The sequence below is a fragment of the Hemitrygon akajei genome, chromosome 7 (assembly GCF_048418815.1).
Source record: "Hemitrygon akajei chromosome 7, sHemAka1.3, whole genome shotgun sequence".
In the NCBI taxonomy this organism is placed as follows: Eukaryota; Metazoa; Chordata; class Chondrichthyes; order Myliobatiformes; family Dasyatidae; genus Hemitrygon; species Hemitrygon akajei.
In genome coordinates this window covers 66201948-66214281 of record NC_133130.1, presented here as the reverse complement: position 1 = coordinate 66214281, position 12334 = coordinate 66201948, and the positions used below count along the sequence as shown (strand labels likewise).

Sequence of the window (12334 nt, the reverse complement as noted above, 5' to 3'; positions counted from 1 at the left end):
GATTACCATTGTGTATCTGATTCCAGAGTCCATCAGGTATCATGTTTTCAAAGTGGACTTAAAACTGAGATGTGCATGTTGCCTACTCAGCCTAATTGCTCAGAAAATTTAGAATTAGTGTGAATTGTTTCATTGCATGAAGATGGTTCCTTAAAGGTGGCAGAGAAAATTTTGTGTTTGCCTCTGTTGACAGCCAGTTCCTGGTTCACCTCTCATTGCAAGATTAAAATTAAGTCACCAACATCACCTGAAAACACGATCATAGTTTATATTCTAATTTTCTGATTAGTTATATTAAAACATTGTTTGTTTTAAATTATTAAATATCAATTTGATTGTCTAGAAATATGATTTATGTTTGAAATTTTCAACACCAAATATTTAAACCATTTAATAATTAAATTTAATAATAGAGAATCTTTTAGTATGCTCTATTTTGTAGGAAATTAAAGTTTGAATATTTAATTTTAATTTTAAATATTTACTGTGAAGTGGGAAAGCATGGCACCGTGTTTCTGTGTACTGTGCATTTCAATTTTTAAAAAAAAATTATCACAAAGGACTTGTGAGGAGTTCCATGAAGTCTGAAAATTTCCTTCCAGATGTTCCATAGTATACACATTTGACCCTGAACTGGAACTGAACACATGTTCAGCCAAGTATATATTATCCATTAAAGGTTCAAGCAACTTCGCAGCTTATTTGAAAATAAGACCTGCTTGAGTTAGTCTAGTGCTGGGAGCCCCTTTTTATCTAAATACCTATCCAATGAATCAGTTGTTCATCAGCTTCCCACAACTCCCCGCTCTAGTTGCAATCTCAAACCCTATACTTGCAACCATTGTGCAAACCCTCTGTTAACCAGTTAGCCCTCTGAGCTAGCCACTGTCAACTCAACCTGATCTTCTGTCATTTGACTATCAATCTTAACAATCGAAGAAAAAACCTCTCAAAGTGTAAGACATCTTCAGATATCTTAATATCTTCAGTTTCATACTTTATTTAATTTTGCAGAAGACAGTACCAGAAACAATGCATTCATTGGTTTCTTATATGCCAATACAGAAACACACCTTTATAATCGCAATTCTTTTGCAAGGCTGTCAGCTCTTAGCTCTTTAATCAGACTTAGTACTTGGCAAAAAATAGAGACATGTAGATGATCATCCTGTAGTCATTTGAATTTTCATCCACTTAAATCATCTGCATGCAATTAATGGAAACTGCTTTGACTCTTGGAATCTTTGCTCAGCTATGTTTTGTGATTTAAATTCATGGCAATTATTCTCAAGAATTTTCTTTTTAGTCAGTACATTTGCCTTTTTTATAGGAGGAAACTATGTAACATACACAAATTGAGCTGGAGGAACTTTTGCTCAGAACCATGGATTTACAATTGTATTGATCTTTAATTATGTTGGTGAAATGAATTGGATCAATTATTAAGTGCAAGCGAAGCCACATAAAATGCACATGGCTTGATTAATTCGACTTGCTCAGCATAAAGAAATTGCCTGTGAATTTATTTTTGTTCCTCTTCCCCACTTCATTTGTGTATTAGATGTACCACAAAATACAACAGTCAGAGTGCATTTATCGGATCACAATGGAGAAGCTGGCTTATCATAGTAAATGTACAACTGAAGAGTGGCAGACCCTCATGAAATCTACTTTTCCCAAATCCCTTTGCAAAGAGGTTGAACAGTAAGTGCACTTTCATTCAACATGTGAGTTTAGCAGATTGTTTTCTATGAGTGTTTTATGTGTGATATTTACCATTTAGGAAAGGGGACAAGGTTCAATAAATCTTTGGAACTAATTTTTAAAGTCCTAAGCAGATATATTAAAATTTGTTCTTATGCTACCCCTTTATGGAAAAGACTTTGCAGGCTATCTAGAAGGCAAATGAAATGTTGGCCCTCATTGCTAGTGCTGGTAAGACCGCACCTGGAGTACTGCATGCAGTTCTGAATTGAACTGAATTGACTTTATTACTTACACCCTTCACATACATGAGTAAAAATCTTTATGTTACATCTCCATCTAAAAGTGCAACGTGCAATTTATAGTAGTTTGTACAACAGGGCAGGACAGTCAATATAACATAGAAATAGAATTGTATCAGCGTGAATTAATCAGTTTGATGGCCTGGTGGAAGAAGCTTTCCCGGAGCCCGCTGGTCCTGGCTTTTATGCTGCAGTACCATTTCCTGGATGGTAGTAACTGGAACAGTTTGTGGTTGGGGTGACTCGGGTCCCCAATGATCCTTCAGGCCCTTTTTACACACCTGTCTTTGTAAATATCCTGAATAGTGGGAAGTTCACATCTACAGATGTGCTGGGCTGTCTGCACCACTCTCTGCAGAGACCTGTAATTAAGGGAAGTATAGTTCTCATACCAGGCAGTGATGCAGCCAGTCAGGAGGCTCTTAATTGTGCCCTGTAGTAAGTTCTTAAGATTTGGGGGCCCGTCCCAAACTTCTTCAACCGTCTGACTTGAAAGAAGTGCTGTTGTGCTTTTTTTGTGTTGAGCGGCAGAGGTGAGGGAACCCACTCTTACTACCTGCCGGCTATCTGACAGGAAGTCCAGGATTCAACTACACAAGGGAGGGTGAAGGCTGAAGTGTCTGAGCTTCTGGTCTCCTTACTTGAGGAAGGATATACTGGCTTTGGAGGCAGTGTAGAGAAGGTTCATCAGGTTGATTCCAGAGATGAGGGGATTAGACTATGAGGAGAGATTGAGTCGCCTGGGACTGTACTCACTGGAATTCAGAAGAATGAGAGATCTTATAGAAACATATAAAATTATGAAAGGGGTAAATAAGATAGAGGCAGGAAAGTTGTTTCCACTGGTAGATGAGACTAGAACTAGGGGACATAGCTTCAAGATTTGGGGGAGTAGATTTAGGACGGAGATGAGGAGGAACTGCTTTTACCAGAGAGTGATGAATCTGTGGAATTCTCTGCCCAATGAAGCAGTGGAGGCTACCTCAGTAAATATATTTAAGACAAGGTTGGATAGATTTTTGCATTGTAGGGATATTATGGGTTATGCGCAGAAGGCAGGTGGGTGGAGATGAGTCCATGGCCAGATCAGCCATGATCTTATTGAATGACAGAACAGGTCTGATGGACCAGATGGCCTACTCCTGCTCCTATTTCTCGTTCTTATGTTGTCTTCTCTAGAATCTGGTTAGGATTGTATTACAGAGTTAATGGCTCAGATCAATGTTCTTGATAATAAATTGTTACCATTTAAGGCTGGGAAGCACAAATTTAGAATTCTCAATAGATTACTGAATTGGGGAATTTTGTTCTTGAATATATTTGTTGACAGGTCAGACATTCATCCTCTCCACCAATTTTAATTTGTATTAATTTGTTGCAAATTGTATTAAGTTTTAAATTTCAAGGAGTAATGTTAAAAAGAATCCAGCTTTACTTCAATAAAGGAGCACATATTTGAAAGAAGTGGTATTCCAACAATGGCTGGGACTAGAACACAAAGCTGAATAGCTTTTATCACAGAAATTTGGTTTATTTACACACTTTTGGGCATTGTAAGTTTTACTGTCATGACCAGCATTTATTGTCAGTTACCCTTGAATGTAACTGAACTTTCAAATAGGCACCGTATTCTGAGCCTCATAAAAATAGGTTACCAAGGAGATTGAAGGATGTCTAGAAAGACTTCTTTAAAAATGTAACTTCCCCCTTTGCTGGGAATGGAGAAGGAGCATTGTGAACCTGGAGTCCATGCATTGGTATCACTCAATGTAAATAATGTTACTTATGACCAGCGTAAATAACAAAAGGAATACATCACCTCACAAGCTACTTACAGGTTATTTCCTGCCTCATCTATGATCTCATTTGGAATTCCTAAGTTAGCATCAGCAGTCATCTCAGAACCTATGGAAAACAGCAGAACTGAGCCATCCTCAATTCCAAGGGATGTAGAACCCTTGAAAATGTGGTGATAAACTGTTGTTCCACTGTTGTCATCCTTGAGGAAATGCACTCTCACAGTACTGCTCAGTTAGGAGTTTCAATATTTACACTCAACCATGATGACATGGACCGTGCATAACCTGATGGTAGGTTTGCAAATGTTAATGTTCCTACACGCTTGCCACCCTGTTTGTAAGTGATAAACAGGAGGGGTTTAGGAGATACTGTTGGCATAGCCTGGCAAGTAAATGTGGTGCATTTATCGGTGGTACACACTGCAGTGATAATGCATCTTTGAAGTAGGGAATGAGTTTGCTGAATGGAGGACCAGTCAGGCAGGCTGCTGTTTTGTTGATGGTGAGCTGCTTTTGTTATTCATGCTGCACTTACTCAAGCAAATGGATTGTCATACCTGTGAGTCTGTTGGGGTCATATACTGTGTGCGGTGCTCCCGGTGTGACATCCTGTATATCGGGGAGAACCAATATAGATTGGGAGACCGCTTCACCGAGCACCTATGCTCCATCCTCCAGAATAAGTGGAATCTCCCAGTGGCCTCCTGTTTTATTCCACTTCCCATTCCTATCTGACATGTCAGCCCATGGCCTCCTCTATTGTCGCATGAGGCCACATTTCAGGTTGAAAGAGCAACACCTTATATTCCATCTGGGTAGCCTCCAATCTGATGGCATGAACAACGATTTCTCAAACTTCCGGTAATGCCAACCCACTCTCCTTCACCATTCTCCATTTCCATTTCACTCCCTCACTTTTATCTCCTTGCCTGCCCATCACCTCTCTCTGGTGTTCCTCCCCCTTTTTCTTTCTTCCTTGGCCTTCTGTCCTTTCCCTTCAGATTCCCCCTTCTCCAGCCCTGTATCTCTTTCACCAATCAAATTCCCAGCTCTTTACTTCATCCTTCTCCCCCCTCCCGGTATCATCTATCACCTTGTGTTCCTTCCTCCTCTCCACCCACCCTCTAACTCTGACTCATCTTTTTCTCTCCAGTCCTGATGAAGGGTTTCAGCCAGAAACGCCGACTGTACTTTTTTCCATAGATGCTGCCTGGCCTGCTGAGTTCCTCCAGCATTTTATGTGTGTTGCTTGGATTTCAGCATCTGTAGATTTTCTCTTGTTTTTTATTCCATCATAGATGGACAGAAAGTCTTGAGGCGTCAGGAAATGAGAAACTCATAAAGGTTACCCAGCCTAACCTACACACCCGAGGCTGAAGGGTGAGACCACAGACAAAAGAACCAAGAGAAAAGATTGTGGGATTTGTGAAATAAGTAAAATACACAGTAAAAGGACAAACCAGTAGCATGCATTATCAAATACAAATAAGGGAAAACGGACATCACAGATTGTGAATGTGGTCTGCGGAATTCATGCTTAGACACAATTTGATTTTATAAGACCATAAGTTGTAGAAGCAGAGTTAGGCTATCTGGCCCATTGAGTCTACTCTCATCATTTCATCATGGCTGATCCAATTTTCCTTTCAGCCCCAATTTCCTGCCTTCTCTTCATATTCTTTCACGCCCTGACCAGTCATGAATCTATCAAGCTCTGTCTTAAATATACATATATAATTGGTCTCCAGACCTGCCTGTGGTAAAGAATTCCACAGATTCACCACTCTCTGGCTAAAATATTCCTCCTCATCTCTGTTCTAAAAGAACACCCCTCTATTCTGAATCTGTATCCTATGTCTCAGACTCTTCCCACCATAGGAAACATCCTTTCCACATCCACTCTATCAAGGCCTTTCACCACTCAATAGATTTCAATGAGGTCATCCCTCATTCTTCTGAAATCTAGGGAATGCAGGCCCGGAACCATCAAACACTCTTCATATGACAAGCCATTCAATCCTGGAACATTTTCATGAATCTCCTTTGAACCCTCTCCAATTTCAGAACATCCTTTCTAAGGGTCCCAAACCTGTTCACAATACTCCAAGTGAGACTCATCAGTGCTTTATAAATTCTCAACATTACATCCTTGCTTTTATATTCTAGTCCTCTTGAAATGAATGCTAACATTGCATTTGCCTTCCTCACCACAGACTCAATCTGCGAATTAACTTTTAGGGAATCCTGCACAAGGACTCCCATGTCCCTTTAACATAAGGACATAAGAAATAGGAAGGGGAGTAGGCCATCTGGCCTGTCGAGCCTGCTCCGCCACAAGTAAGATCATTGCTGATCTGGCCATGGATTCATCTCCACCTAGCCTTTTCCCCATAACCCTTTGCATCTCTGTTTTTTTTTTGTATTTTCTCCCCATTTAGAAAATTGCTAGCTCTTTCATTTCTTCTACCAAAGTCCATGCCCATACACTTTCCAACACTGTATTCCAACTGCCACTTCTATGCCCATTCTCCTAATCTGTCTCTGTCCTTCTGGAGTCTCTTTGTTTCCTCAAAACTACCATCCCCTTCACCTACTGTATCTTCGTATCATCTGCAAGCTTTGCAACAAAGCAGTCAATTCCATCATCCAAATCAATGACATGTAATGTAAAAAGAATTGGTCCCAACACAGACTCATTTGGAACATGACTCATCACTGGCAGCCAACCAGAAAAGGCACCCTTTATTCCCAATCTTTGCCTCCTGCCAGTCACCCAGTACTTTCTCCATGCTAGAACCTTTACTGTAATACCATGGGCTTGTAGCTTGTTAAGCAGCCTCATGTGTGGCACCTTGTCAAAGGTCTTCTGAAAATCCAAATACACAACATGAACTGATTCTCCTTTGTCTATCCTGCTTGTTATTTCTTCAAAGAATTCCAGCAGGTTTGTCAGGCACGCTATTCCCTTGAGGAAACAATGCTGACTACTACAGTCTATTTTATTGTGTGCCTCCCAAGTACCCTGAGACCTCAACCTTTATAATCGACTACAACATCTTCCCAACCACTGAAGTCAAACTAACTGGCCTATAATTTCCTTTCTTCTGCCTCTCTCCCTTCTTGAAGAGAGGAGTGACATTTGCAAATTTCCAGTTTGCAGAACCATTCCAGAATTCATTGATTCTTCAAAGATCATTACTAATATCTCCATAATCTCTTCAGCCACCTTTTTCAGAATTTTGAGCTGTACACCATCTGGTCCATGTGACTTATCTACCTTCAGACCTTTCAGTTTCCCAAGAACCTTCTCTCTAGTAATGGTAACTTCATATACTTCATGCTTCCTGACACCTGGAACTTCCACCATATTGATCGTCTCTTCCACAGTGAAGACTGTTGAAAAAACTTATTCAGGTACATACAGTCAATTTTGACTGTAAACAAGAGAAAATCTGCAGATGTTGGAAATCCGAGCAACACACACAAAATGCTGGAGGAACTCAGCAGGCCAAGCAGCATCTAGGAAGAGTACAATTGACATTTCAGGCCAAACACTTCAGTAGTGTTGGACACTGCCGAAGGATTTTGGCCCCAAACGTCAAATGTACTCTTTTCCAAGATACAGCCTAGCCTGCTGAGTTCCTCCAGCATTTTGTGTGAGTTTTGACTGTACACGTGGTTTGCTAGAATAAAGCTTTATAACAAATGGTACAAAGTATTAACATACTATGTGTTTCTCCATCAGATTTTAATGCCTTAATACAAACCTTCAAAGGTTGTTAAGTCATTAGAAATCATAAGAACGTAAGAAATTGCAGGAGTAAACCATCTGGCCTGTCAAGCCTGCACTGCCATTCAATAAGATCATAGATGATCTGGCCATGACCTCAACTCGACCTGCCTGCCTTTCCCCCATAACCCATAATTACCCTACTATGCAAAAATCTATCCAACCTTGTCTTAAATATATTTACTGAGGTAGGCTCCACTGCTTCATTGGGCAGAGAATTCCACAGACTCACTACTATTTGAGAAAAGGAGTTCCTCTTTGCCTCCATCCTAACTTAACTCCCCTGAATCTTGAGGCTATGTCCCCTAGTTCTAGTCTCAACAACTTTCCTGCCTCTTGTCTATCGCTTTCATAAATTATATATTTCTATAAGATCTCCTCTCAAATTTTGGAATTCCAGCAAGTACAGTCCCCGGTGACTCAATCTCTCCTCATAGTCTAACCCCTCATCTCTGTAATCAACCTGGTGAACCTCCTCTGCACCGCCTCCGAGGGCAGTGTATCCTTCCTAAAGTAAGGGGGTCAGAACTGCACAACAGCCTCACCAGTACTCTGTACAGTTGCAGCATAACTTCCCTGCTCTTAAATTCAGTCCCTCGAGCATTGAAGGCCAACATTCCATTTGCCTTCTTGGTAGCCTGCTGCACCTGCAAATCTTTATATTCTTTCACAGAATAGCACCGAAATATGCTGACAGTAACATGGCTGTGTCTCACAGTTGAAATAATCAGGGATACATCTTCATTTACAGTGCCTTATAAAAGTATTCAGCCTCAACCCTTTGTTCACACAAATGAGTATTACAGCCAGGAATCTTGATCAATTTAACTGAGGATTTTAATCTGTGAATCACGTGCTCCTTTTTCCACATTAGAGCCAAAAGAAATCAGTGAAAATTGTAAAACATGGAAAACTAAAAATTCAAAACTTTTAATGTCGGCAGTTCAAATGTATTCACCCCTTTTACTCAGTACTTAGCTGACCCACCTTTCGCATCATTTATGACCAGCAGTCTTCTTGGATATGTCTCTATTAGCACGTGACAGAGCAAGATTTGCCCATTACTCTTTGCAAAATTGTTCAAACTGTGCCAGGTTAGTAAGGGAGTGGTGGAGGACAGCAGTTCGGAGGTCTTGCCAGAGATATTCGATCAGCTGAATGTCAGCTCTGACTGGGTCACTCAAGGGTGTCATGTTTTTTTATTTGACGCCACTCGAGGGTTGTTCTGGCAGTGTGCTTTGGATCATTGTCCCATAGCCAGTAGGAAGATGAACTTCCTCCCCAGTTGAAGCTTTCTGGCAGAGGCCAGCAAGTTTTTATCTAGGATGTCTCTGTATTTAGCAGTAGTTATCTTCCCATCAATCCTGACCAGATTTCCAGTACCTTCTGCTGAAAAGCATCCCCATAGCATGATCCACCATACTTTACAGTAGGGCTGGTGTTACCTAGCTGATGTACAGCCATATGTACCACTTAATGTTGAGGCCAAAAAGTTTCACTTTAGTCTCATCGGACCACAGGACCTTCTTCCACATCCTTACAGCATCTGTTAAGTGACACTTTGCAAAGTCTTTACTAGCAAGAATATATTGTTTTTTTTTAGCCAGGTATTCTTCCTTGCCACTCCAGTGAACCAGTCAATACAGTGGCATGGTGGTCAAGTTCACTTCTTTGTCCAGAACCATTTGTTAAGAGCAGCAAATAGTCTGTAACAGTACAGCACAGGAACAGATGCTTCAGCCCATAATGCTGTGCCAGTCCAGTTAAAAAGCAAATCAAAAACACTAACCCGTCCTACCTACACATTGTCCATATCCCTCCTCTTCATCACATTCATGTATCTCTCTAAATGTCCCTTAAAAGCCTCTAATATATTTGCCTCTACCACCATACCGGGCAGCATTTCCAGGTATTCACCATCCTGAGTAAAAAAAAAACATACCCCTCACACCCCCTTAGAACTTACCAACCTCACCTTCAATGCATCCCCTCTGGTATTAGGCATTCTAACCTGGGGAAACAGATACTCCCTGTCTACTTCTATTTATGCCTGTCATAATTTTATAAACCTTCTATCAGATCTCCCCTCAGCCTCCACCACTCCAGAGAAAACAACCCAAGTTTATCCAACCTCTCATGATAGCACATGCCCTGTAGACCAGGCAGCATACTGGTAAACCTCTTCTGCACCCTCTCCAAAGTCCCAGCATTCTTCCTTTAATGGGGCAACCGGAACTGTACGCAGTACTCCAGATGTGGCCTAACCGATATTTTATAAAGTTGCAAAATAACCTCTTGACTTTTGAACTCAATGCCTCGACTAAAAAGCAAACATTCCATGAGCCACCTTCACCACCTTATCAACCTGTGTGACCACTTTGAAGGAACCATGAACTTGAATCACAATCTACCTCTTCTCAGAACACATTTTTCTCATAAATACCCACTTGGTGTAATTTGATTAAATGTGTGAATATTAAATATGTAAATAGACATGTATGTTTAAAATTAATTATTGTCTAACATTAGTTCATGTTTTGACTTCTTTCTATCTTTAACATCAGATTCCATTTTGATATCAGCCCCTATGAGGACCTCTGGCCAAGGATTTTTATCTATATGATACATAGTAGCTGTGGAAAGAACAGGTATGGATGTTAGTGTAAATGTTAAATATATTCCATTTTGGTAACTTTTTTCACACAAAAAATGGAGATTCTGTAAATTGGTGATTTAAAAATAGGAAATGTTGCACAGGTCAACAATCTTTTAGATGAAAAGTCAATTTCACAAATTCCAGGAAGTAGATTTCCTAAGATTTGGAGAAAATGTATTTGAAAGATTTGTGACCTTCACAAGTGGGATCAGAAGTGTAAAGGGTGAGCAAATCTCAAGGTCCTGGATGTCAACGTCTCTGAGGGTCTATCCAGCGCATAACATATTGATGTAGTTACAAAGGAGGCACAACAGTGGCTATATTTCATTAGGAGTCTGAGGAGATCTGGTATTTCACCAAAGACTTTTGCAAATTTCTACAGATGTACCGTGGGTAACATTCTAATAGGCTGCATTGCTGTATTGGGGGGGGAGGAGGGGGGCACTGCACAGGATTGAAATAAGCTGCAGAAAGTTGTAAACTTAGTCAGTTCCATCATGAGTACTAGCTTCCCAGCATCTGGGACATAATCAAGGAGTGCTGCTTCAAAAAAGTAGCATTCATCATTAAGAATCCCTGACACCTGGGGCAGGCCCTCTTCTCATTGCTACCATCGAGGGGGTGGTGCAGGAGCCTGAAGGCACACACTTAATGATTCAGGAACAAATATATATACTTTAATTTACAATTTTTATTTTGTATTGCAATGTACTGCTGCCACATAACACATTTCATGACATATGCCAGTGATGTTAAACCTGATTCTGATTCTAAAGTAACAGCTATCTGTACTTCAAAATGCTGCTAAATTGCAGCTGGAATAATGTTAGCAGTTGGTATTTTAAATTGTATTTTCTGATTTTATTTTTTTAAATTGCCACCTTCTTTTCTGTCCAGCATTGATCTGGAAAAACTGTGTCGGTTCACAATGTCAGTGAAGAAAAACTACCGTCGTGTGCCTTACCACAACTGGAAACATGCGGTCTCTGTGGCACATTGCATGTACACTATCCTGCAGAGCGTTCAGGGCACATTTTCAGAACTGGAGGTAGGTGAATGCAATCTTTAACCCACTCTGAATTAGAATCATGCAGGCACTGGAAGCACCTGTTACCCTAATAGGGACTAAAGATATTATTAGAGCATGATTAAATAGAACTAATGTGCGCAATGAAATATATCATGAATGAGATGAATAGATAGGGGAAACTTCAGATCATTCCAATAGAAGCTGTTTTGTTAATGTTCCAATTATTTATCTAATCCACTTTAAAATTTGAGCATACTTGATTATGTATCATTCTGTAATGAAGTTTGAGTAGGAATAATGACAAAATATAATGGATATACTCGAAATGACATCAGTCTTTTATACATCTGGAACAAATTCTAGGAGTTTGGCATTAACCAGTCCTTCAGTTATCCTGATATGACCATAGTCTCCAGATATTTCCACATTGTAGAGAATTTGATAATGGAGGAGTCTTGCACTGGAATGTTCTTGCATTGTATTTTACTTTGGTCTTGATTTTGGTAAAAGTACTTTAAAATCTTTGAAATTTTAGGAGCCACGGATGGTATAGTTACCCCAGAGGGAATATGTGCAATGGTAACAATCTTCACTGAAGACTGAAAGTTAGAAAAAAATACATTTCTCCCTCTCTTCAGCAAGTTTGGTGGAAACATGGACTGAATCTGTTTGCTGCTGTTCTCAGACTGTACAGCAGATTTGTAATCTGTAGCTCCTCTTCTGCCTTGGGAAGGTACCTCAGTAATCTGTTCAAGGATAGATTGCTGCTCTGCTCTGTGTCCGCAAGGTCTTTTTGTAATTTTGTTCCATAGCCATTATGCCAATCAAAGGTATTACAATGCAATAAGCTAAGTTTATTTCAGCCAAGTCTGGTCTTCTACAGCAGCAACCAGATGTTGGGTGTCTTCTGTTTGTAGTACTGAAACACTGGTTACCAAATGCTGGAATATGATCGAATCCATGCATTGCCCACTTTATTGATTAAACTAACTCCCAGCTCTGCACAAGACAGCGGGCAAGGTTTTCATCAGACCCTATACTGCTTGGCATTGC

The 12334-nt window shown here is 40.2% G+C and overlaps 1 protein-coding gene across 5 annotated transcripts in view; it reads left to right on the top strand.

The window, feature by feature from the left end:
• The window catches only part of pde10a (phosphodiesterase 10A), a 443486-nt gene that overhangs the window by 382502 nt on the left and 48650 nt on the right, over window positions 1–12334 (top strand). For all 5 annotated transcript variants that reach the window (XM_073051085.1, XM_073051087.1, XM_073051089.1 and 2 more), the window contains 3 exons: window positions 1562–1704; window positions 10160–10243; window positions 11149–11299. In XM_073051085.1, the coding sequence (XP_072907186.1) occupies window positions 1562–1704; window positions 10160–10243; window positions 11149–11299 (378 nt within the window). The remainder of the gene's footprint in view (window positions 1–1561; window positions 1705–10159; window positions 10244–11148; window positions 11300–12334) is intronic.